At 43.3% G+C, this 27,944-nt stretch overlaps 1 protein-coding gene across 1 annotated transcript in view; it reads right to left on the bottom strand.

Annotated features, from left to right (window-relative positions):
* The window catches only part of LOC144717850 (CUB and sushi domain-containing protein 3-like), a 449,456-nt gene that overhangs the window by 204,761 nt on the left and 216,751 nt on the right, over positions 1-27,944 (bottom strand). The window contains exons 6-9 of the mRNA XM_078593564.1: positions 15,902-16,014; positions 13,484-13,519; positions 12,371-12,445; positions 1,178-1,268 (exon numbers count right to left, since the gene is read on the bottom strand). Coding sequence (XP_078449690.1) covers positions 1,178-1,268; positions 12,371-12,445; positions 13,484-13,519; positions 15,902-16,014 — 315 coding nt within the window. The remainder of the gene's footprint in view (positions 1-1,177; positions 1,269-12,370; positions 12,446-13,483; positions 13,520-15,901; positions 16,015-27,944) is intronic.

The raw sequence follows: 27,944 nt of genomic DNA, 5'->3' as shown, positions 1-27,944 counted from the left end.
CACCTATGAAGGCCAGAACGGTACACGAGGGGGTGGGTGGCCAGCACCACGCCCGACCGCCTTTGTCTCCCTAGTGGCAATGTTTACACACCGCACCAGGTACTCATTTGAGGCTGAGTCGACTGGTTCAGATAATCGTCACTGGTGTTGGCCGTGAGCGGGAATCGAACCCGGGTCGCCAGGTTCATAGCGCAGCGCGCTTTAACTGCTACACTACCGCTTCCCACATATATACACACACATGTGTACACACATGCACAAGAATATGCAGATGCATAAGGGGTGCTGTTAGTGAGCAATCATGGTGATAGTGACAGCATTGTCACTGTCACCATCATCACCATCCAAGGCACAGAAAGCTGCAAAATGAGCAGTTTTGCTTTGTTATAAGTCGATATAAGTCGATTTTATTTTATTTTTATTTTATAATGTTATATTTTTATTATTTTATTATATCCCTTCTACGTGACTTTACCGAAAGAACCAAGAATATTAAGTCGATAGTGGTTATCTTACGGAGATGGTAGTCCTCACCATAGGAATGTTGAATTTTCACAACTCATTCAGAGCTGTTAATGGATATGATTTCCAGGGATGCACAACCCTCTCCTATGCTGGATGGATACATTCTGAGTAGCTTCGCGAAGCACATTAGTGCACACAAACATGTACAGGAAACTTTTACAGTACAAAGTTGCATATCAAAATTGCTGGGGACCAAGATATTGGCAGATATGTGAACAGGTCAGATTTGCAAGCATCGATAGAAAATGAGTTACACCATGCATAAATATTGCACTGGGAGTGAGTTTTAATTACTGGTCACGGTGGATATGTGACGGTCGGATATGCGATGTTGTCCCGTAAGTACATGCGTTCATGTGTTCGCCAAACAGATCAAGGTTTGACCAGTAATTGTTTTACCGTGGTCGAGAAATGTGCTGCGTGGTCACCTCGCCTTGCCTCTCTACCTTGCCCATTCTGATGTAGAGTGATGGCAATTTAGACAGCTTGTGAATAGCAACAATTCCTTTGGCGGAAATATTTCTGCTGGGGAAACTATCTGCCGCGACGAAACCCGAATACATGGCCCTGGTCGGTGAAACCGGGTGAACCTACACCAATGTGCCTCGAAAGCAAATGAGTGAGGTGACTGTGGAGCATTGGCCAAGCTAACCTGAAGTCGGCACCGACCCTTCTGCCGTCTTGTGGCTCCCCAGGATCAGGGCAGGTGCTTGACGCGTGAGTGCTGCTCCTGTTTTTGCCTGCTGCAACGCACACCGCCGCACATGCACACACGTGGCATGGAATTCAACAAGAGGGGAAACATATGCATGTGTATACAAAAGATGTAAGACATTAAGATTCCGCCAGCGCTATTTACCTGCGCTGTGAAGAAGGGTCATTGCCCTAAATATTGCCGATTCATTATATATTGTTTTTGTATGTATGTGTGTATGTTGAACGTCTTTTGCACCATACATAGCCAACCGTGCTAATCAGAGGTGCAGGGAAGGACAATAAACTAAACATGAAAAGTAAAAATACATTAGTTTTTTTACTTAGATTTAAAAGTGCATCGCTCCAGCAGCTTCTGTTGGCGAGTGTTGTTTTTGTCACGTAGGCTTTCGCGACCAATATAATTCATAATACAGTTTTTGTGGTTAGATTGTGTAAGAATAAATGTGTCGTATATTGTGGATTTACTCTCCAACACACCGGTGGACTGAAGTAGTAACTAATTGGCGTGTTGTTTACGTGACGAACCTTACTGGCTGTGTCGGGTGGTGGAGGGTTACAACATATTTATACTTACGCGATCCAACCCAAAAAAACTGTATTATTTATGTTTTTTTTTGTATGTAGTTATCAGATTGAGTGGTACAGTGCTGATTTGGGAAATGGTGACATTAACCTCACTTCGAGGTCAAAGTGACCAGTGTGTATTCCAGTACTGTTTTCTAAAAAGTCCACAGTGGTTGTCCTATGGAGAGCCTCGATCCCACCATATGATAGCTGCGTTGTTTCCTATTGGCCCAGGGCTGTCAAAAAGAGATGAGTATTCCCCCCAAACTTGATTTAAGGGGAAACTGCTTTGACCTTTGACTAACGTGGTTGTACAATATTGCTCATTGGAAGCCCCAGCTCTGTGCTTTAATCGTATAATATTACATTACAATTAAAATTACGAGCGCAAGTGTGCGTGCTCTTTCAATATCTCATTCTCAAACGTGATTACAGGTCCTCGCGTATAATTTGAGTGTTTTAAATAACTATTTATTTAAAACGCACGCCACTTTTACCAACATTATTGTCATTGGTTAACTACGCTTGTTTTTAACTGCATTAAATAATCATTACAAGCCAGCAGTTAATTGGTCAAATCCCGAAGCACTTATGCAGAATGCATTCATTTGCAAAGACACTCAAGAATAGATTTCGATTTAGAAAGCACTAAATGAAAGTGTGCTTTTCTCATCAAAGACAATGCAAGTGCAGGAGATATGCATCAAAGAAAAATCTAATCAAACGCATGCATGATAGCCACGTTTGCATATTGCTCTCGTAAACCTGGACCTGTGGAGCTCAATAAGCTTCAGACCTTCCAATAATTGTGTTTGCATTAGGTACATCTACAAAGGGTACATGAGTATTGAACGCTGCCTCCAGCTTCCTTTCATCAGCTGTATATTAATTGCTAAATATGCGATTGTAATTAATTCTTCCTTCAAAATCAAATCTCTCATTTAGATCCAGCATATTAAATACTCCAGCAATAAATTCGGAGTGCATTGTGAATTACAATACTCATTACACGTTAGACACACAGTGGAAATATTCACAAGGATGAGTTTGACAAACAGCAGAAAAAATATTGCATGGAAATGTATACTGAGAAATCATCATGCAGTGGTATTCATGATGTTGCATACACCTTCACAACTAATTATATGTAATATAAGCAAATAACTATACTGTTTTGCATTAAACAATTATTATTATTATTATTCTCATTGTGGTTTTAATCGAATTGTCAAATAACACTTTGGTGGAGTGGTAACCAATTGGGTCAATGATCTATCCACTGGGCCAATTGGCATTGGGTTCACGATAACGTTTGTTGGGATAGATCACGTACATGTACTGTTTATGTGTCGTACACCCACCTCTACCCGACACATACAATTAGTAAGCCTTGTCCCGTGAACAAAAAGTGCTGATTAGTTTCTACTTCAGCACACCGGTGTGTTGGAGAGAGACCCACAACATTTACGATTTAAGTATGACGTTTATCTGGTGATTACATTGGGTTGACTATTTTATTTCTATTAAAATTAACTGTAAAAAAAGGGTTAATTAAAAAAAATGGTGAAATATTTATGCAATTTCTTTAAAAATTTGGAAATTGTGATTCAGTGGAAAAGTGTAACTTTCACAAGGAAATGATTACAAAATTACGAACAGATGAATGACAATACAATAAGCTCTGTTCCAACTAAAAGTGGCAATGCTTCTCAAAGAGCATACATGAGGATAATGAAACACGACAGATAGAGACGAATGTGTCATCTTCCAAAGGAAATTATATATTTTTAATATGTAGTCCAATACGCTGATGATTAGTACCTAGAAACAATAATGAATGCAGTAATAAAAGAAAGACAAAGATCTCCGTATAGCAAGACTATTGGGCCAATTGCTGTTAACGAGCACCAAAGAAGGCCAGAACGGTACACGAAGGGGTGGGTGGTCAGCACCACGCCCGACGGCCTTTTGTCTCCCCAATGGCGACGTTTACACACCGCACCAGGTACTTATTTGAGACTGAGTCGACCTAGGGGAGGCCCAGGATTGGTTCAGATAATCGTCACCGGTGTTGGCCATGAGCGGGAACCGAACACGGGTGGCCTGGTTTGTAGCACAACCCCGCTGACCACCACACTCCCGAGAAAATCTGATTGTGATATATTTGGCTATATAATATTTATAAAAGTACACCACACTGAAGCCATATTTCCACTGCGATTGTGTGACAGATGATTGAATTGTTCCTTGCTGTACAAGCTAATTACACATCATGCAAACTGACTTGATCTTCTTCCATAACAATCCACCAATGCCAAATTGGCATGTCAAATTTGACAAACCAAAAAAATATAATATTTTCATGGAAATCTTAAGCTGTGTTACAAGAGTCAACAAACAATGCTCTTGGTATACTGCATGCAACAACATATTACAAATTGTGATCAAATAAATTGCATCTTCGTATGCAAATTTATTTTTATCTGGTCATGGAAATTGTTTTCTTCTTTGCGTGATGCAATGATTACATCCCTTTACATGATAGTGCTGGTACATACAATACATGACGATACAATTTGGATTCATATAGCGGCTCAATACAACAGCATCTCAATATTCTGGACAGAACAGTGGGATTTGTTCATCACAAGGGGCAGGAATGCATATATAATGTATATATATATTAGTCAGTCATAAGCTGAGGAGAAGAGGTAGGTATTGGGCTTAGAATTGAACAGAGTCATCAACAGCATGGATGAACATGGGTGCAGCATAGGAAGAGTTACCTCCGATAGGGCAGTAATTAACTGGGAGCTTCAACAGATTACCAAATTGGCATATATTGTCCTCTACATAGCAATCATTGCCCACAACTGGGAAAGTTTAGCAGGATCTTCGTGAAAAAAAGTTACATGGGACTCATCTCAATTTCCTGGGTAAATGAGCATCATACTTCATACTACTGGAGTGACATCGCGGATGTCACTGTGTGGTGCCGGCTCTAGAGGGGCACGGCGTGCAATGTACTCACATCGCGGACATCACATATGTAGTGACATCGTGAATGTCACTGAGTAATGCCGGCTCTAGCGAGGCACGGCATGCGATGCATTGTCATCGCGGATACCCCGTAGGTGGGTGCAGTACCAACCCTAGAGGGGGCTCGGTGAGCGCTGGGATAGCGCTCAGTGGCACCACGCGTGGTGTGCAGTGCTGACTCCTACAGGAGGGAGAATGTCAGCCATGGGATGAGGTTACCCTAGGCCATGGCACTCTGGTTGACCCTTGAAGGCACATGACCAGTAAGATCTACACAGGGGCCCTGGGTGGGGGCTAGAGGGTGATCACATGTCAGGGTGAGATCCTACGGGAAGGGTCGAGAAACGACAAGAGGTTTTTCGAAGGTGGTCATGGCCAAGGGCGGGGCCAGCCATGACCCGGGAGCATATAAATTGGGTTCCACAGGAACCGGGGCTCAGCGTTGCTGTTGTCATCTGAAGAGCAAGAAGAAGTCATCCATCATGTGGATGAGGACCCAAGTCAGGGTCCTGGCCGTTGTAGATACTCCCAGTAACTAGCGTAGTTAACCTGGTGGTCCACCACCATAGGTTATCTGGTAAAGGGGCAGTAACCCCTTTATGTTAATGTGTTGGTGTTAATAAATATGTGTTGCCTCTAAGAAGTACGTCTGCGACTCAGTTGAATCCACTACAACTGGTGTCAGAAGTGGCCAAACGCTATTTTACTCAGCTAGCTGTAGACTATGTCTACGCGCTGCAGACTACATAGCGGGACGTCGGACGATGAAGACGAAGATCTCATCCCGCAAACCGTCCCGGAAAAGGGAGGTGAAGCGTTGCCGGCGGAGCAGAGCACCGACCGGGCACGCGACTGCTCCACGCCAACAGGGAGGGTGCTCCAGGCTGCACATGGTCACCTCGCAGAGCTCCTCCATGCCGTGGCATCCATCCTCGTGGAGCTCCACATCATGGGACCAGCGGTGGAAGTGGGAGCAATAGAGCCATGCGGCGACTAAGTTCCCGCCGCCATTTCCCACCAAGCGGAAACCTCCGTGGTGCAGCCCGCACTGGCAGCTGCCATCTTCTCAGAAGAGCGGAGCGCGGGACCCGCCTAATTCGAAGTTGCATCAAAATCGCCGGTGGACGTTCCATCTCTCCGGAGACGACTTCCCTTCGTGAAATAATTTACATCTGCCGGGGGCGACTGGGTGGCCTTCAAGCGGCGGTTCCTGATGAATGCCGACTTGGCGGGGTGGACGGAGCCGCTAAGAGCGCTGCCCGCCGTCCTTGATGATGACGCCCTGGTGGCATTCATTATCATCCCACCGTCGGAGAGGGCCACATTGACTCAAGCCTTCGACCAAATGGCGGCCATTTACGAGCTGCCATCCAACGTGTGCCACAAGTTCGGTATACGAAAGATAGGGGAAACTGAGACACCCCTTGCCTTCCGTAGCGCACTTTTGGTGCTAGCGAAGACTGCCTTTCCAAGAGTGGACCACGACTGATTTGACTCGTTGGTCCTTGAGAGACTTCTGGCTTTGGCTAAGGACCTCAACATCATTCTGCCAGGTCTAGACGACAACGATGTTTCATCCATCAGGGTTGCAAAATGCATTCAGGCTCACCAGCTCCTGCAACGGCACAAGGGGTTGGTGGCGTGTTCCACGTCCCATGAGGGGAGCCTGTCCCAGCCTGCGCATCGACCCAGAGTGGAGGCGGGCAAGGGGACGGGAGCATCCCCATCGTGTGCTACATCTGCAGCCTGCCGGGAAATGTCTCGTTGGGCTGCCGCGTACTACGACGACACCTCCCTGGACCACCGCTGTCATCTGCCTGACCGTTCTTCGCTCCACTGCACCCTAAGGTGAGTCACGACACAACCACACTTGGCCCCTGAATCCACCTCATCCATCTCTCACGTTCAGGTTTAATTCTGGTCGCGCGTCGGGACAGGACAATTTTTATGTTGATCGGGCCGCCGGACGCTCCGACCGGGTCAGTGGTCAGAGCTGGCCCATCGAGTGGTAACCACGACTGCAGGTTCATCTGCTGTTATTGAACATATAGAAGGGGTGGAAATTAGGATGCTCGTTGACACCGGTGCATCAACGACCATCATTTCAGAAATTATTTATAACATCTTACCCCCTAAATGTCGTTCCTTATGCCCTTTCGAAGCTCCGTGCTTCACTGCAAACGGCGGCTCATTGGGCATTATTGGGAAAATAACAGCAGAGGAGTGCATTGCGGATGTTAAATTGACAGGACAGGTTCTTGTTTCAATGTCCCTTGCTATTCCTTGCTTGCTCGGGACTGTTTTTTTGGGAAGAATGCCTCTGAAAATTTTGATTGACGAGGGGTGCTTGGAATTACCATCCGGCCGTCAAATGGCATTTTTGCCTTCTCCCACCCGCTTACACATGGCTAATGCTACCGTGCAAGCACTTGCATGTAGGACGGTGAGATCCCCCTGGCACGCAAATGTGGTTCCCCTTCGATTGCGGAAGCCACTAGACTGGGGGGCGACGGCAGGAGCAATTCGCTTGGGTGCTGCTAATAAAGTCAGTCGTGGTGTCACGTTGGTGGGGGCGCAGACGTTGGTATCCAAGGACTAGGAGCCCTTCATTCAGGTCCTTAACGCAGGGTTAGACACGTCGGTCATCCAGGAAAGTACCGTGCTAGCTCATGCGTCGCCAGCGCTTCCTGAGGGGAGCATTGTGGGCAATGTGGGTGCTGCGACAAATACGCGGCCACACCAGAAACCTGATGAGGGATGGATGAAGAAGCTTTGTTCCGAGAATGCGGATTTGTCCGAGGCCCAGAGGGGGAAGCTGCGGGCGCTTTTGCGTGACTTTTCGGATGTTTTTAGTAAGAGAAATTTGATATTGGACGCACTACGCTTTTGAGTCATCGCATTGATATGGGCGACGCTGCTCGAATCTGGCAGAATCCATACCGGCTGAGCCCTGCGGAAAAAGAACACGTTTGGCTGGCAGTTGATGAAATGTTAGCCGCGGGGAGCACCGATTGTACTCATTAAAAAGCACGATGGTAGATTACGCTTTTGTTTTGACTTCTGTAAGCTTAATAGTCTCTGTCACTGATGCGTACCCTTTACCTCGAATGGATGACTCACTGGATGATCTAGCTGGAGCATGGTTCTTTTCCACTCTTGATCTCCTATCCGGGTTCTGGCAGTTGCCACTAGACGAAGCCTCTAAGCCCGAGACAGCCTTGCGTACACCGCAAGGCTTGTTCAAATTCAATTGGCTTCCGATGAGTCTTCATTCCGCGCTGGCCATGTTCCAGCGATTAATGGAACTGGTCCTGGTTGATCTCCAGTGGGACTCTTGCTTGATATACCTCGACAATGTGAGAGTTTTCAGCCGTATATTTGACGAACACCTGGAATGGCTACGCGCTGTCTTTCTCAAAATGTGTGTGGCCAACCTGAAATTTAAACCGTAGAAATGTCACTTCCCCCAGAAATCGGTTCGGTATCTTGGCCACATAGTAAGTGAATCGGGTATTGCGACTGACCCGGACAAAACCGCGTGTGTTCGAACTTGGCAAACCCCCACGTCGGTGGGGGAGGTACGCAGCTTCATAGGATTTGCGTCCTAATACCGCCATTTTGTCCCCGGGTTTGCTACCATCGCTAAGCCTCTCCATGCCTTGATGGCTAAGAGTCATTCATTCCATTGGGGGGAGAAGGAGGAGGCCGCATTTGTTGCACTCCGGGATTGTTTGGTGAACGCCCCTCCCCTCTACTAACCCGATTTTTCGTTGCCGTTTGTCCTTGATACAGACGCTAGTAACACCAGAATTGGAGCTGTTTTGTCCCAAATTGTCAATGGCGTCGAAAGCCTTGTCGCATATGGCAGCAGGGTGCTGTCTCCGGCCGAACAACTGTATTGTATCACACGCCGGGAACTCTTGGCCATTGTGGTTTTTGTACAACAGTATCGTCCATAATCTTGATTTTAAGCTTTCGTGACTGCAAAAATTCATACTCTTTGGTTCTTTCGGTAAAGTCGTCGCTACGGGGAGGATTTCCGCACAACTCAGACATGACTTCAACCGAGAAGATGGATGCAAACTTTAGCAATCTTTGGAAGGACGTTGATCAACCAGGTATAGTGTTAACTGTTGTGTTGGCCGACTCTCTGAGTTGCACAACATTTCTAAGTTTGGTAAGTTTGATATCTTATTTCTTTTTCTCTCTATCACCTTTTTCCCCCTATAAATTTCACCCCACCCTCTCGCCCATTATGGCAGCCCCCCCTCCTCGGATTAGCCAAGGGCACCCACCCCTACCCTCTCCGCGATTACATTTACTTGCAAATTCCATCCCTAGTCCCGCCCACTTACCCTTGGGTTGTACCCACCACAAATGTATATAACCTTTGGTTGAAGTAGCTCTCTCGCTACATTTCCTCCTCAGCAGTCCGCCTGCTGTATTGTTTCACCTGATGATGATGGCTTGTATTGCTATCGAAATGTCGTGATCTATTAGTTATTTTTTCTATTTACGTGACTTTACCGAAAAAACCAAAGAGTATAGTATCGTCCCTCTTTGTATGGTAGACACTTTGAAGTGCGCTCTGACCATGCAGCACAACAGTACGCGCTGCGTGTTGACCAGCCGTCTGGCCAACTTTCACGTGGGTTGGAGGTCCTCCAGGATTACTCCTTAAAAGTTACCTATCGCTAGGGCTCCCGTCACGCGAATGCTGATGTTCTGTCGCGATTACCAACGAGCAGCGGGTGTGCCTGCTTTTCGGCTCCGGGCACTGTAAGCCAGTCGCCGAGCCCTGCCCCCTCCCCTCGCGGTGTCGGCCGATGTGGTAACATCTGAATTGGCCGAGGGTCCGGCGGCACATGACGCTGTCATTAGGTTGGACCAAGCAGAATGGGGGCGCCTCCAGGTGGAGGACGCTTCCATGCTTAAATTGTGATGCCGTATCAGAGAGCCTGAGGGGGGTGCGGATCAATGGGGTATCGCCTCTGTCAATCTTAGAGGCAGACTGCTCATGCACTGGGATGGAGGGTTGCGCCAATACAACATGGTTTGTCCACTGCCCTGCAGGGCAAGGTCATGTGGGCAGTACACGAGCGCTTGTTGCACCTAGGTGTGCATAAGACACTGACCACACTGAAAATAGACTTCGTCTGGCCTGGCATGGCTGAGGATGTCGCTAATTTGTTTAAAAGGTGTGCGCAATGCGCACGGCGGAAGCCGTCGGTGAAACCCTGTTGTTCACCATTACAATCGATTCAGATTTCCCGCGGGAGAGGAAAACCCATTGAACTGGCTGCCTGCTCTTCGTGAGGAGCCGGGCCCGACGGGACATTGGCATTTCCCCCCCGGGACCTCCAGGGAGAGCGAATCCACCTCCCTTGGAGGCCTGGCCACGAGGACTTGTTCAAAAACTCTTCGGGTTTCGCGATCCCCACGCACACACAGTCCCACTCCCTCAGTTGGTTGTCACACTCGGTAAGCCGCATTGGCTATTGGCTGAACCTAACCCTTATTGTGATTGGGGGTGTTAATACATGGTGAGGGTGGGAAATGTTGGCGATTAAGGGGATTCCGAGCGTTCGCGGTTCACTGCACTGGTTTTTTTCTCGTGTTGTTCTGTAGTCACACCCTTTTCCCCGTTGTTAATGTGCATTTGTAGGTAGTGTAAATATTGTATAGGTGGGTTTGGGTATTTAATTGGTAATTGTTGTTGTTACTTGGTGAGGCACACATAGCGTTTAATCACTTTTTACTCACTTTCTTTTTATCGCTTTACTCAGTTCGTTTTAATGGGGAATTGACAGCCAGGATGGCGGAGTGCTACGAAGCGGGGGGGGGGGGAGTGATGTAATGACATCACGGATGTCACTGTGTGGTGCCGGCTCTAGAGGGGCATGGCGTGCAATGTACTCACATCGCGGACATCACGTATGTAGCGACATCGTGAATGTCACTGAGTAATGCTTGCTCTAGCGAGGTACGGCGTGCGATGCATTGTCATCGTGGACACCCCGTAGGTGGGTGCAGTACCAGCCCTAGAGGGGGCTCGGTGAGCGCTGGGATAGCGCTCAGTGGCACCACGCGTCGCGTGCAGTGCTGACTCCTACAGGAGGGATAGTATCAGCCATGGGATGAGGTTACCCTAGGCCATGGCACTCTGGTTGACCCTGGAAGGCACTGACAAGTAAGATCTATATAGCGGCCCTGAGTGGGGCTAGGGAGTGTTCACGTGTTAGGGTGAGATCCTACGGGAAGGATCGGGAAACGACAAGATGTTTCTGGAAGGTGGTCGTGGCCAAGGGTGGGGCCAGCTACGACCCGGCAGCAGGTAATCCGGGTCCCCGCAGGGACCGGGGCTCAGCGTTGCTGTTGTCATCTGAAGATCTACAATCTACGTTCTACATCCAAGAAGAAGTCACCAACACGTGGACGAGAACCCAAGGCAGGGTCCTGTCCGTTGTAGCTACTCGCAGTAACTAGCGTAGTTAGCCTGGTGGTCCACCACTATAGGTTATCTGGTAATAGGGCAGTAATCCCTTTGTGTTAATGTGGTGGTGTTAATAAATATGTGTTGCCTCTAAGAAGTACGTCTGCGACTCAGTTGAATCCACTTCACTACCGTTAAACATAGTCTATGCCTCGTGTTTCCTGGCTGGTTGCTGGCTGTGCTCCACTCCTCACCAACACTAACTCAGTTGTTAGTGGTTGCAGGCCATTGCTACCGAACGTAGCTGGGTCACTGGCTAAACGGATTTTCCGCAGAGGAAATAAACGTTGAGTTAAATTGAAACGACGGAAGAAGTTTGGAAGACATCTAATAGATAGAAACACCGAAGAGGTGGGAGTAATGAATGCAGTGCCCAGAGTACAGCATTGTTAGAAGAGTATAAAAATGACAGTTGTCTCTTATTTCCCATTTGCAGAGCAACGGGTGTTCTCTACGAGTTACAATAAAATAAACTAACAAACGGCCTAGATTTATGGAGTGGAGAATGCATCTGATCTCGCCAGGCCTCGAGAAAACTAAGGCATGCGCCTGTATAGCGCTTGACTACTGTGCATAAAACAGATAAGGGAGAAATTGTAGGCAGTAGAGTGCAGTGCTGTACTCCCCCCACCCCCACTATCACCAATCAACTGTGACTAGCATGGTGAAGTATCAGAATCTGAATATTTATTTATACTGCAGGAGGAATCCGATGAGCTACAAAGCTTTTTTTCACAGACGTCCAGTATGGTCAATTATCCCTCACTGCCTACACAGTGTGCATGAAGCCCTGATCCAGCAGTGGATTTCACAATCTGGCTTTGCAGATACGCGTGAAAATGCATGAAGTCAAACAAGTCACCTTCACAGTAGCCGCAGAATGTTTACATTGAGGCATGGTTACATTGTCAAGAACGATGGCGGATGCAAAATGAAGACTGAGCGTGGTCATGAAAGCAAATGTAAAAAAATATCTCCAAACAACTATTGTTTGTACAAAGGTTTTATATGAATAACAGAGTACATACTTACTCATAGAATACTTGGCTTTGTCTTTGATTTGAGTGACCTTTCCACCTTTAGTCCTCAGATCTATAGCTCTCTTCACTGCACACAGGAAAACACAAGCATGAATGCAAATTAATAAGCAACCAAATTGAGTTACGATCATATCATTACATCAGCTGAATGAAAAACAGCACAATGTTATGCTGGAATTCATGAATAGATTTTAAAAAATCAAACCATTGAGCTGTATTTTTTATAATGATGAAACAATTTATTAACAATCATCATCCATGGTGATGAGATGTAAATGGCTAACCCAAGTTTATCCAAAGTTATATTTTCAATATAAGATTTGTCCTTTGCGATTTACCTGCACAATATATATTTTTTCTAATTTAGTTTCACCTAAAGGAAATTGAAAATAAAATGTGCACACGTACAGACACAGAGGTTTGTGTGGCAGGATAAAGATTCCTGCTGAGAAAATCAGATGCCTTCTCGGAAAATGTGCAATTAATTGTCAACATTACGTTAAAAGCAACTGAATTATACGTGGCATGCGCTCACTGTCAACTCGGTTTAGACCAGCTTAACTTACATGGTTTCCATGGGCATGACGGCTTTGAGCGAGATTCAGTGAGGCTAACGTGACTCTCGGTCGCGCCTTGGCTCACGCGCAGAGTCGCATCCCCCCTACTCCACCCCTCGCAGAACATGGAATAATCCAAATTAGATGCCCTACATCAGTGGAGGAGTGTACTCGCTTGAGAAATTACCATCTTATGCGCGGGGGGACGTAGGAAGTATTGGCCTGTCTGCGTCGGGCCTTGAACTAGGGTTGCCACCTGGTTTTCCCTGGATTGTCCTCTTTTGGGCTAGCTATCCTGGGAAATTTCTATGTATATCCGGGAAATTAACGGTCCCTGTTTTTTTTTATCAGTTACGAGACAATACAGCTCTGAAAACAACATATTTAAACGTACTCTAGCGCTTACCATCTGCTATTGTGATTTATTATTATTTTTGTTCCACGATGAGTCCTGGTTTATTTTTTAGCCTGGGAGGTGGCAACCGTACGTGGAACCCATGTAAACGCTGCACAAAGTCGAGCAACTCAGCGGCGTGGGGAGCACTTACTTTTGGGTGACGGTACGGCCGGCCGAGTTGCTCGACCTGTTAAGCAAATTTTGGGTGGTTACTTAAAATGTCACGCACCATGGAAATCATTCATAGTTGTACCGACACTCACTAACACCAATTTGACATACGGAGTAACCAAAGGGAGGTTAAATAAAAGCCTCATGCCGGCACCGTGGATTATCTTTTGGCAATTTGTTTGTTTCACTTCTGTTCGCTACTGAAATGCGTCAGGTGTCATGCATGGCGTCTTAAAAAAAGTGACTACATTTATTTTTAGGTGAATGAATGAGTAAAGCAAGTGATTCCATAGGCAATAAAACAGACACACTGTCACGTGAATTCCAACAACAATGTGATGTTTGGACAACAATTTCGGTGACCACTTTTTGTGACATTTTTGGAAAAAAATCAAATACAAGGATAACGACACAAACATGAGAACATTGTGAAGTACAAGATTATATTCTATGGAAAAATAAAAGCAATAGCCATGCAAACAAGAAGATTTAAAAAAATGAAATTGTTCTAGTACACGTAAAGTTCAATAACTGCAATAATTCGCTCAATTTCGTTCTACCAATCAACATTTTATGCAATTATGTAAAAGAATTACACTTAAATAACTTAATTACACAACTTAACTGTTACTTCTTTTAATAGTAAGAAGACAAAGTTTAAGGTGCAATTTTTGCAAGCATTCACATTGATACAAAGGCATTTAGAATACAATGAGCATTTCGGACATCGCATGCCACACTTTGGCAGTGCCTCTTCCTTAGGGAGTATCGACCTTTCCTTCTCAGAAGTCAAGATGTTCGATTTTACACTGGGTGCCCTTAACACTGAGACAAGCCTAAATCATGCTTGGAGATGCCGTCAGAAAAGTTTTGAAATGGGAAAAATGTGTATTAATCAGGTCTATTAAATTCCAGAAAACGGTTTATTTATATCTTCATCAAAATGTGCAAGGGACTCACTTTGATGAATTTAAAATAGTGTAAGCATAGTTTGGTCAACTATATACTTGTCAAGGTAATTTACAAAGTTTAGAATCACTGACCTCCAAGTATGGGTTGCTCTGACATCTATTGAAATGTCCATTATACACGTGTCACAATGTCTGCATATTAAAATGTACTGTATTAATTTATATAAAAAAAATCGTGGAAAGCATTTGTCAAAAAGGCAGACACACGTATATATATATATAAAAATATATAGCTCAGTACACACTCACTTAGCATGCCATCATAAAAATGCAATAACTGAGCAACTTATAGTTTTTATGTTTTTCCTTAATATTTAACTTTAACTGGCCCTACTTTGTTCTTAGTATCATAGTCCCTTTCATATGTCTCATTAGTGTGTCTTGGTTTGACTCTGAGCCTCAGGCATTTCCACTAAACCATAATGATATTAAAAGTCCCATTGGGTAAGATGATGCATAGTCTCCCTTGGTCCATGTACGGTAAGACTTAGTGTGGTTGAATTAACCTGACATGAGAAAAAAGTCTGCGATCATTAGCCAAGCCCCTTTTGAAGTTCACACATTGCTGCTGTTTGAAAGCAATGGGCAAGTGGACAGTGATATTAAGGTAAAAAAAAGCAATCGCATTCCTGTAAATACGTTCTGCTGCACAAACATAATTTGGTTGCAGAGCTAGTTCGTTTATATGACCAGAAACATGCGTTTGTTATCGATTCAATTCGCTGAAGAGCATTTAGAAGCAAAATGTTCTATTTCCACAGCATTGTATGGAACGCGACCCTTTACGTCATATAAGTCTCTGCCACCATTATCGTCTAGCAATGAACACACAGTAGTACATCTAAACAAATATTCCTCCCAGCTTAATACGCCATTGACTGTGTACTTATCCGTGGCACACTATATTGATATCCTCATGTCTTAGGGTCCACGGCAGTATAATATTAAGATAGTTTTACATTCATAACTCTCCATGGATTCATGTCCAAAAAGTCCTATTTAGCACGGAGAGCATTAGGGTCAATGTTGATTGTTTACAAGCTCATTCCACAGACAACCCGGCTGACTGAACCAAGCTCCCCAGGAAATAATCCATAAAATGCTTTCTGAGAATCATTCATCCAGCACCACAGTGGCATTTCAAGCTTAATCTCCCCGTGTATTTTCAGCAGAATGCATCAAGGTCCATATGGCTTACTTTAAGTTGGTAAATTCACGTCGTGGCTTAAGAGATTAGCAGATTGATAGCCTCATAAAAAACCCCGATTGCATTTCTTAATTGTGAGCTTTCTCCGGTCCTCGAAGCACAATAATAATTAGTTTAAATTGTAATACCCAGAGGTGCATCTGCAGCATTCTCATGACAAGAATAAGGTGCGCAGGTAAAGTGAAATTTATTATAATAATATAAAATAACAACAACATACCTTGGTATTGTGCAGTAAAACCTCGCAGAGAGTTGTTGCTGTTGGACACAAAGTGAAGACGAAGCCAGTTCTTGCTGCTGATCATGGGAGAAGGCAGGCCCACTCCTGTCAACCTGTGGAAAGCACAATAAAAGAATAGCGAAATAAGTGAACAAAGAGGTTTGGGTATATAGGATGGCTTTTGGACAATTCGCAGATCGCGGTCAGTCCTTGTTCTAATATTCACTTGAAATTAAGTGGAAACATGGACACACACAACACACATTAGATGCCACCCTGTACATGCAATCAGTCTAGAATATTGCCTGTGCATGAATTTACCTGTGCATGAATTTGGATGAAACCTCACATAGCACTGCCATTATGAACAGCAATGACATTTTAGCTCCCTGATTGCACAATGATAGCATCTCTAAATCTAAGTTCTGCACAATTAACTCTACCAAATGAAACTTTAATTCACCTTCAAAACCTAAAACTATATGTTGTCTACGATCCGCCATACCCAACTTTTTAGATCTTACAATGCATCTCTCAGCCTGAAGAAGCATTTCCATCACATAACCTACACTGTTGATTGCTCATATTGACACTTTTGCTGTGCATTTTCGGCATTCCTGTTGACTCATACCTATTTAAGAACCACCACGGTGGTGAGATGTTAACTCCATCGCCTGCTATGCACGCGGTCGTGGGTTCGACCCCAACCCTGACGCCTGCTGTATATTTGGAGTTTGCATGTCTTCTTTCTCCCTGTGGTTGTGTGCATTTTTCTCCGGGTCTTCCGGTTTTTCCCTCCACATTTAGAATCAACATGCGTTTTGATTATTTGGCTGCTATATATGTACACGCGATAAGCTACTTTGTTGAGCTATCATTTGTGATACGTGGGTCGCTTCTGCAAAAGAGCTATATAGCTCAGTGGGCCTTACCTCGTGAAAAAAAGTTTAAATAAAATAAATAGTTTAATGTCCAAACTGAACAAAATACATATTTGGTTACAGAGCTGAAATAGATTGGAAGAATGTTGGCGATGAAATTCACAACCACATTTGGAAGGCTCGCAATACATCTTATCATTCAGCTCTGGCGAAGTCGAATCAGACTTTATTCTGGTCGCTCACTTCTCTTAACAACTCTCCATCAATGTATCTATGACCACACGGTTGGCTGAGTATGGTGCGAATTAAGTTCAACATAAATACGTACAAAATATGGTTTCCATAATTCCAATGACACTGCTCTCCGATACATGGAATATAACCTTCTTGTCTTTTCAGACCACGCAAACTCGATTAACTTTGAGCACTTCCATATACTCTATGCTGGCATATGAAACAAATATATCTCCTGGTTTAGCTCTCCGTTAAATTCCACTCGTCGTGGCGAGCAGAATAAAATTCAAGTGGATGTGACACTGCCAAAACTGAATTCCTCTGATTTGACAAAAACACTACGTCTGAAAGTGCACCTCTTAAGTTCTGAGATCACAACGGCAAAAGGTGTGCGCAACTTTCGAGAAATTATTGATCCTGAGCTCCCGTTCTCTTTCCACATATTGCAGCTTTGCAGGACCTCCTACCTCCACTTACTCAACATCTACCACATCTGCTACTTCCTTGCAAACAGCAGCTTCAAACACGCTCATCAACGTCTTAATCTCACCTCGTAGCATCCAATGCAACGCTCCTCTATTGCCTTCTCACTTTCTTTCCTCTATGCCAGTGCTGGCCTTTTCACTTGCATCCATAAACATGACGACATCACCTCTCCACTGGCAACTAATATAGTCTTGGAATAGCTACGAGATTGGTCTCCCTGTCTTCAAGATGCTCCATGGAGTTGACCCTTGCCAACCTCTTATCTCACTCTAACTCCCTCCAAGCGCTCTCCACTACAGTAACCATGGCCTTATGTCGAAAACCCCGGTCAAATGTCACTCAGCGGGAGAATGCTCTTGTACCCTGCTGCTCAAATAGTCATATATACTCTGCCCCAGTTTATCCATTCTTTTAACTATCTGCCTCTGTTCCCGTCCAGACTCAAGATATCCCTCTTCCCCTCTGCTGATGAGTATCTCGACCATTGAAAAACACACCATACATACATTACTTAGTATATACCTCCTAGTTCTGCATGATGAACATGTCTCACTGTTTTATACAATGTCATCAGATGCGGTTACATTTAATGCTATATAAATCTAAAATACATTGCATTGTAGCTAAGCCGAACTTTCCCCGATGTCAGGTGAGTTACATTTGAACCTTTTGGTGGGACCCCGGGGTCCCATAAGCCCCCGGCTCTCGCATAAACTGCGTTGCGACGTCATTTTATGTCTGTTGAAGGCGAACGATACGACAATCTATTCCTCTCGACGAGCTCTACACGATGCGCTAATCAAAGTTTCAAAGTTTTGTTTATGACTACGGCATTCGTCCTCGCTGCGCTTGGACGACACAACAACAGAATGATCTGCGCCAGGTGGGTCGCGGCATTTATGTGCGCGGTGGGACGGAGTCGGCAATTTTTTAAATTATTAATCACGATTTTTCACTTCCGTTTATTCGGGACCCGGGGGTCCTGCCATAAGGTTACATTTGTGAAAATGACAGTGTCGGAAGAGACAGTAACAATATTAAATGCATATTCTATGGTTATTTCGGTTAAGTCACGTAGATATAAAAATAAAAATAAGGTGATTAAAAAAAATAGATCACGACGTTTCGATCGCCACACAAGCAATCGTCTTCAGGTGGGAGAGAGAAGCAGGCTGCTGAAACAAGTCCTGTTTCTCTACCTACAGTATATGACTTTACCGAAAGAACCAAATAGTATGGATTCCTGCAGTCACAAAAGCTTCAAATCAAGATTGATAAAAAAATATCACGACGTTTCGATCGCCACACAAGCGGTCATCATGTTCCTGATGACAACCGCTTGTGTTGCGATTTTTCTATCTACTTGACTTTACCGAAAGAACCATAGAATATGAATTCCTGCAATCACGAAAGTTTTAAGTCAATATTAAATGCAATTCCACACGTGGCTCTTAAGACACCTTGTGTCGTCACGCCGTTGCACTGGCATGAACTTGTCACGCTATTTTCTGCAAATGTTGTAGCTTGTTTCTCAAGGAAGGTGACTGCTAAGTTCATGACACCAAGGTGCCTTCGGAAACATTCACACCGGTGAAATGCAACAGCCCTCGCCAAGGGGGCTTTCAGTTGAGCATTTACTATTGAGAATAATAATGGCATGCTCCCCAGCAGAAATCTCTTTGGCAAGCATTGTGTGAGTGATTGCACAACAATGCAGTTACAGGCAAATTTGGTCCCAAAGCTGTGTACATTTGGAGTTGTTTATATATTTTGAAAAATAAAAGTTTTCAATGGTGAGATGCAAAAGGGCAGGCAACAGCACTGACTTGCCCTGTGTCATGATATTTTAAACAGAGGAAAAAAGTGATTAGTGTTTCAATAATAGGTTAAGGTGCGGCCCTACAATTGCATCCTCAATGTCACTGCAGGCGGAAGGCCTTCTAATAGAAGACGCTTCCGGAAGCCCCTTTCGAGTATATTTAGACTACTCTTCCTCTCTAGCTAGACATGTTTGAAAATATAAAATCCCCCATACTTTACTTCACCACATGCGAGCTGCCGATTGACCAATTTTGGTTCACCAATTTATACTGCTGTGTGGGCAGAGGCAGGAGGATTTAAGAAACTCACACCGTTGTTTCAACTTCCACACCGGGAGATGAAATGGAATTGATGACCTATAGGTTGCAAGTCCAGTGTGCTAATCATTACACCACTGCAGTGTTGCAGTGTTCTATAAGAATAAAATAAACGAAAAGCAGCTGAATCACATTGTACCCTTTACCAGCAGTCCTCCTTAATTCAGTTAAACTTTTTCTCTCTCCGAGCTCAACTTAAAAGCATTTCTGGTCTTGTTTTTCTGCAAGCATTAATATTTTTTTTTATTAATTTACAAATTATGGTTTAATCAATGGGGCCACATTGTGGGGTTGTAATTCATCAGAAGCCCTCCACTCACTATTGGGTGACTACTGATGTGCCCTGCGTAGGTAACTCTATCATGTACCCCCCCCCCCACCGTCGCAATTCTATCCATACTCAAGGTCAAAATAAATCAATGTTAACACCAACAATCTTTTACTTTGCTAAAAATGGATGTCCCGCATTAATAAAACGGGTGGACAGTTATGAATGACAAATATGGTAGCATATATATCTCAAACTCAATACTAAAATTTTTTATCAATGTCAATGTATAATGTTTTGCTTGTTTACTATCTTAATGTGACCAAACTGTACCAATTTGTGGCATGGCCATACCAGCATCACACAATTGCCAATTGTAATAATCGTGCATTTTTCTTCAACCCTTGTAACTAAAGTTGCAGAATATTACAATGAAAATAGACATCCAACGTTTATAAATGTACCAATGTGGTATAAAGGGTGTGGTTCTTTTTAGTCCATTCTACTTTGATTTTATACTGCCCAGTTAATGTTATTTTCTGTGTCTGATAATATACACAGTGATGTTCCAAATGTATGAACGTAGAAACACTAACAAATATGTAATGATATGACTTTACTGACATAGGTTGTAATGATTATAATGAACTGTTTACGATGTTTAATAAGTTTAAATTAATTTAGCACCTTAAATTGCATATTATTGACACATTATGAGTCAGAGCCAAGATAGTTGCAAACATCGTATATCATAATTTCATTAGATATTTTTTTAAATAGTACATTACTAGAAATTATCTTAGTTACCACCAACAACAACACCCACCATTTGCCACGAAGTGGCGGTGACATCACCACGGCGGTTATGCTAGGCTATGTGCACTTTAAGGCCATGCGAAGTGTCGAATGCCCACTGGCAGGACGTCACGGGACAGACCCAGGTGCCATGGGTTGACTGACTGAGATGACTGGCTGATGCACCACCTGTGGTTTAGCCAATGCAAATATAATGCCACTTGACCCATTCGGAGTTAGACCTCTGCTGTCAAAACCGAAGCTGGTCATAAGCACACTGCCCAGTTTTGTAAAACTATACACTTTCTCTATAACTGCTCCATCACCGATGGGGAATTGAGGGGGTGGAGTTTTTAATGGCATGAAATACCTAGGCAGGTGCTTTAAAGAACGCTTCAGGTCTAGCAGCAGCGTCATCCTTCGACCGCACCTGGGCATCGATCAGCCTCCCACTGTACCTGTAGCAGATGGAAATTCCTCCGGTGCAGCCATGGAAGGCTTCTTGAACGACGTGGTCGATAAAATATGTTAAATAATGTGGGAGCCAGAGGACATGCCTGTCGCACTCCAAGGTGAACAGGAAATGGCTCCGATTCCCAGCCACATAGCTTTAACCGGACCTGTCCACCATAATGGAGGTCCTTAATGAATGTGAGGAGAGAGTGAGGGACTCTGAAAGCAAAAAATAACAACCCAGAGCCCAGGCCTATTGATGGTATTATCGGTCTTGACTATGTCAATAAAGCAGAGATGTAGGTCCTGTTGGAATTCCCTACACCTTTGCTGTAGCAAACGTACATAAAACATGGCATCTGTGCAGGACCACCCTGGACAAAACCACATTGGGGCTCTGTAAGCCTCTCCTCAGCATGCCTGGCAAGGCGATGTTGAATAATCCTTGCCAGGACCTTTCCCAGCAGACTGAGGAGTGAGATGCCCCTGTAGTTGTTAAAGTCTGTGCGGTCCCCATTCTTAAAGAGGGGGACCACCAGGGCATCCTTCTAATCCTGCGGAACCCGTCCAGTCTTCCAGACTGTTGTTATGATGTCATGTAGGGCAGTCTGTGCACAAATGCCATCCTCCCTCAGCATTTTGCTTGGGAGATAATCTCCGCCCGGTGCCTTTCCTGGTCTTAGACTCTGGACTGCCTTCCATATTTATTCAACAGATGGCCCTTCAGCCAACTACTCACAGGGGATAACTACTTCTTCCAATATTTGAGGCACCACAACCACAGCAGAGTCATCCCCATTTTGCACCATGATATGTTCCAGACTGAGGAATTTCCCCTCCCACAAGATCTCACAAAAATGTTTTGCAATCCTGCAAACCTGTTCCTTAAGGATGGTGATAATTGTGGTGCTACAATTTGCTTGTTTATGGAATTGAAGAGTGATGTGTAATCATGGGCTACTGACGCAGATTTCATTTCCTCAGCAAGCCCTGACCACCACTCATCCTTGCAATGCCGCATGGCTCTCCGAACCTCCGAGGGAAGGTTGCAGTAAGCCTCCTTATTCACTAACCTGGGATGCTGTAGATGACGAGAGTGGGCCTGTCGCTTTTCTCAGAAAGCCAGAACACCTCCGTCAGCCAAGGTCTCTCAGGAGGTTTGGACTGCGTACCCAAAGCAGCCATTGCAGTTGCATGAGCCACAATCCTAAACCTCACCCATTCCCCCTCAGCATCAGGTGGAAGGAGGGACGCTGCCAACCCTAGCTGCAAGTGATGATGAAATTCTTGCTTGCAACTTTCATCAGTTAGCTGAGACCAGACCACTGTGGGTTTCAATGGGGTCCGAGATGGACACCCACCACCGGATTTGAAGAATGGTAGGAGCATCTTACAAATGACAAGCCGATGGTCAATGAGCAGATCAGCTCCACGGTAGGTCCTGGTGTCAAGGACATGGGTTTGCATCCACTGCTCCATCACTATGTAGTCCAGCAGATGTTCTTGCTTGGACCCGGCATGCATCTATGATGTTGTGTGAATGCTCTGATGCTGGAACAGCATGTCGGTCATTACAAGCCCATGTGCTGCACAGAAGTCTAACAGCCCCCTACCGTTGTTATTGAGCTGAACTGGCCCATGCCTTCCAATAACTCCAGCTCAGGTGCCAATGTCATTACCCACTCGGGCATTAAAGTCAACAAACAGGGTGACTCTATCCCGAGGGACCACTTTAGCTAGCACCTGTGGTAGGAGGTCATAGAAGGGATCTGACTCATCAGCCTTGCGTGCATCCATCCACTGATGTTCATCTTCGGTAGGGGCATAGGTAACCACCACCACCATTCCTCACCGCTTGTTGATCTGGATCTCACAGTAGCCTGGGGCTTACAGCTTCCCACACCTCACCGCCATGCTCCCATGCCCCCATAATTTGTTTGTTCAGAAGAATAGCCACTCCCTGTTGTTTGGCAGTCTCCTGCCCCGAGTAGAGAACTGTCTACCCCTCATGGTGACTGGAGCCAGGGCCAGTCCACCGGACCTCCTGAGTGCCACAGAGATCCAGGTGGTACTGGTTCACAGTGAGCGTTCGGACATTCCACGTGGCCACTCGTAGTGGTTAGTTAACACCAGCTCATTGGTCACATACAAATCAATAACAACATGCTTAAAATAATAAAAACAAAAATGATAGCTTACCAAGAAATATACAGTATGAGTATACATTTTTTTTGTTTCTATAAAGTTAAATTACACGCCATTCATAATACAGGTTATTTTGGGTTAGATCACGTAAATATATAAATATTTCATTAAACCCGCCACCACCTGGCACAGCCAATTAGTAAGGTTTGTCACGTAAACAGAACATGCCAATTCGTTACTAGTAACGAACCACAACATAAAAAAAATCTGAGTACGACGTTGAGCTAGTTATTACAACTAGTTTCATCAGGCGATAGCCAGATTTGTGGAGAAATCCTGTTTTATTCCTTAAATACAGGGGTAGATGTGATAACAACACTTGTGTGCTATTCTTGTACGAAGTGGGGGGGAGGGTTGTATTAATGAATGCATATAAATAACTATGGATATCCATTGCCTGTTGAGTTATTTATATTGTAATTAACATACATTATGCACGCGCATTATGCGAGCCCATTGTTCTTGTATCTCCTGTCGATTGTGTGTGCTAAAATATCCGTACCAACGGTAATCCCTATTGAAGTATGGAGGCCTGTATAGGCATACATTTAAACGATGTATAATTTGATGATTTGCTTCCACACAGCACTAAGTCGGTAGCTATCCGAACTGTAAAAATATTGTTTTATTTCTCTCAATTCCGATAGATTAATTAGTCTTGGCCAGTAGTAACTAGTTTTGCACAGAACTTCAACATTATCAAAATCAATTGAGTGTCCTTGTTTTGCACATGTATTCTGCCACTGCCGACAGTTGCATTTGGGATTATTTAATATTTATTTGGTGTTATTTTAGTATTGTGCTGATCATTCGTTCTGTTTGCCCAACATAGCATTTGCCACAAGTGCAAGTAATCTGGAACACCCTTATGTTGATAGCTTCGGTAAAACATCTTTTGTACCAAATATTATTTTTTGTATTTTATGTACTGTGCCAAATCTAACTTGGATGTTTTGTTTTTCTAATCATCTGGCTAGTGTATGAGTTACTCCCACAATGTACGGTATTTAAATAATTTGTATTACTTGGTCAGTTTCAATGCTCGTGTTATTTGATTTGGTTTTGGCATTCAATGCCCTGTTGATTTGTGCATCATTGTAACCGTTCAATTGCAACGGTTCTTTAAAAATTTTAATTTCACCTCTCGGACTATCACCATCAGACAGTTCCATAGCCCAATGTATGAGTATCTTGATGATGGTGTGACTCTGCGTTTATATATTTACGTGATCTAACCCAAAAAACCTGTATTATGGATGATATTGGTTGCAAAAGCCTACGTGTTACACTGCATTGACAAATATTTGCAAAAAAAAATGCTCATCAACAAATTCGATGTGCAATGAAAATGTGTTGAAAGAAAAGCTGAACATCAAAACATGGCAGATAATATCTATAGGGAACGAAAAAAAACTACTCTGACAAAAGAAGGACATTCAGGAGAATCTTTTGGGAGCTGATAAATGTAAAGTTCTAAAAATGGATATATGTATCATTATTGTTGATGTGCACTAGATGGAATTTGTGCTCTCCAGACAGACCCAAAGGAAATGGGCTGCAATCCAAGGCCTCCCTGCTGCAGCAATACTTATCTATTTTCACTGCGGTGAAAGGAGTAGCTCAGATTGAACTCTGCTAATTATTGAGATGACCATTGCTGATGTAAATATTGAACAAAATTACAAACTATATTTGTATAGGTATAAATAGCATCTTGTAAAACATAAAAAATACCAAAAGGAATGGGAACGGTGTCATTTTCTTGTTTACTACCTTCAAATGTATGCTATGTTTATATCAAAGACATTTGAATAGCATCTATGGGTGAATAGGCATCTTTCTGCCTCAAGAAGTGATCACAATTCACTTTCATTGTTGAATATTAATGGAAATGTTTACATTTACAGATTATTAGCCCAAAGACTTCGTTATTTAAAAGTGCACACACCATTGTGCGCGGCTAAAATTTAAAATAGCTTAATATATTCTATGGTTCTTTCGGTAAAGTCACGTAGATAGAAAAAATAATAACAATAAAATCATAAAATAAATAATTAAAGATTATGGTTTTTATTCACTTTCTTATGTTTTATTCACTTTATTTTCATTTTTATTATTTTATTGTTATAATTTTTTTCTATCTACGTGACATTACCGAAAGAACCATAGAAAATTAATTCCTGCAGTCACGAAAGTTTTAAGTAAAAAAAATATAGCATAATTAGCTTTACTACCCGGCTTCGCCCGAGACTTGGATGCTTGTCATGGATTAAGACACGGTCTACGCGGAGGGTGGGGGGGATGCGTGACGTTGGCAGGCACACTGCGTGACGCTGCCGCATGCAGGTGACATCACAGATGTGACGTCACCATTCACTTGCCGTGCAAAATATATCCATTATTGCGCCCCCCCCCGCCCCAAAAGACAAACGTCTATTTTTATACATTTTGCATTGTGTACAATCTGGAAGCTACCCACATGCCAAATTTAAAGTTTGTTGCATGTCGGAAAGTATGCTAAACATTTCGAACAGACACATATTCACAAATTTCCTTTTATATATACATCTATAGACTAGCTTTACTACTCGGCTTCGCCCGGAACTTAGATTCACCACGCCCGGCCGCCTTTGTTTCCCCAGTGGCGATGTTCACGCACCACACCAGTTACTCGTTTGAGGCTGAGTCGACCTAGGGGAGACCCAGGACCGGTTCAAGTAATCGTCACCAGTGGTGGCCGTGAGCAGGAAGCGAACTCGGGTCGCCGGATTCGTAGCGCGGCGCGCTAACCACGACACTACACTTGCGTTACGCTTCCACATGCGCGGGTCACGTGACAGATTTGACGTCACAACTCACTTGCCGTGCAAAAAATATATGCATTATTGAGCTCCCCCCCCCCAAAAAAGTGTATTTTATCATTTTTGCATGGTGTACAGTCTGGAAAGTACCCACATGGCAAATTTCCAGTTTGTTGCATGTCGGGAAGTACGCTAAACATTTTGAACAGACACACATATTCACAACTTTGCCTTTTATAAATATGAAGATATGTAGAGTGGAATGGTAATATTGATTAATTACCATTTCGTTATACTAATCTGAAAATGTTAGTCTTCATATAGCCATACAAACAATTGAAATATGCATAAAACAATACAAAAGCTTCAACAGGTAATGCAAAGCTAACTTCCATGAAATTACGCGTACATATGAAAGTGCTTAATACACATATTTGCTCATAGAGTTTAAGTATGAGAAGGTATGACAGAAATGCAACAGTTGACTAATATCCATCAAAGTACCCAGTACAAGATGAGAACTACAACGTTAACACTCTAACAATTTTGAGCTAATTATACATTACAGTACTACTAACTTTCAAGGTAATGCAGGTATTCAATGTGCATGTCACATTGAAGTGGAACGATGATTGTAAAGAGCAGTAGTTATTTGAAAATAACTGCCAAACCTACACATTACTGAGGTGAGGCGTTCTAAATTACTATCTTAAAAAAAGTGTGGAATGAGCCCAGAGATTATGATCGGGAAGAAATGTTTGCAACAAGAGATTCTCTGTTGATTGTGTTCATTCTTTAGTTTAATAAGCCCACCATGCAGCATAATGTGCCAATTCCCATTGTGATTTAATGCTAAGTGTTGCTAATTAAATGCGAATCTAGTTTAATAGCAAATGAGGTATGTTGCAGATAATGACTTCGCCGTTAAGGTTTGTGCATTTAAAAGACATTCAAAGGTGATACATGTACATTTAGTCTCAGCATAAAGCTGTTATTGCATTTACGACAAATTAACAATGGGCATTTTTCAATCATATGATAATGACACCATTAATGTCAAGCCTACGCTTGCAGGAAAAGCGTGGTGTATGTATGTGCTGTTCATTTTCCATTACACATACATGTACAGTAGGGTGAAGATGTAAAAATGTACCAAATCCAATTATAAGATTCAATTGGTAGATGTCGGAATGCGTCATGCACAGCACGGGGAAGGCTAAGATCAGTTTAAGGCGTTTAATGGTGCAATATTAGTTTTATTAGCTATAAATGATTCAGACCATGGTTTTATGCCCTGTAGACTAGCGCTTTAGATTGATGCTTGGCAATTTTTATCAAGTGCCAAATCCACAACGCTGAAACGAAATATTCAGAAGGAGCTGATTTAAAAAAAAATAGCAGAATAAAAGAGGTAAATTCAGATTTTTTTTCATTGTATTTAAAAATATTTTTTTTTTTCAAAATTCCAGAGCTTGCAAATTGAAATCAAATATGATATTGTGTAACCAAGCAAATTAGCCAAGCTAATTCAAAAACCCTAAACTAAAATATTGTTTTGTCTTTTGCCCATTCAGTCTGTTCTATCTGATTTGTAGGCCTGACGCTGTGGACGACATTGATGAACATTTGCAATGTCTGGAGTCGGTTTCTACACATTTCGAATATGAATAGAAATAGGTTTGTAAACCCATTATTATTTAGAAAACATTTCCCAATTTAGATATTTCATTACCATACAATAATTTACTTAATAGGTCAGCTAATTTTATATGGAAAAAAAGT

Source organism: Lampetra planeri, chromosome 4 (genome assembly GCF_965212315.1).
Source record: "Lampetra planeri chromosome 4, kcLamPlan1.2.h2, whole genome shotgun sequence".
NCBI classification, from domain to species: Eukaryota; Metazoa; Chordata; class Hyperoartia; order Petromyzontiformes; family Petromyzontidae; genus Lampetra; species Lampetra planeri.
The sequence above is the reverse complement of the archived record's forward strand: the minus strand, read 5'-3'. Positions and strand labels throughout refer to the sequence as shown.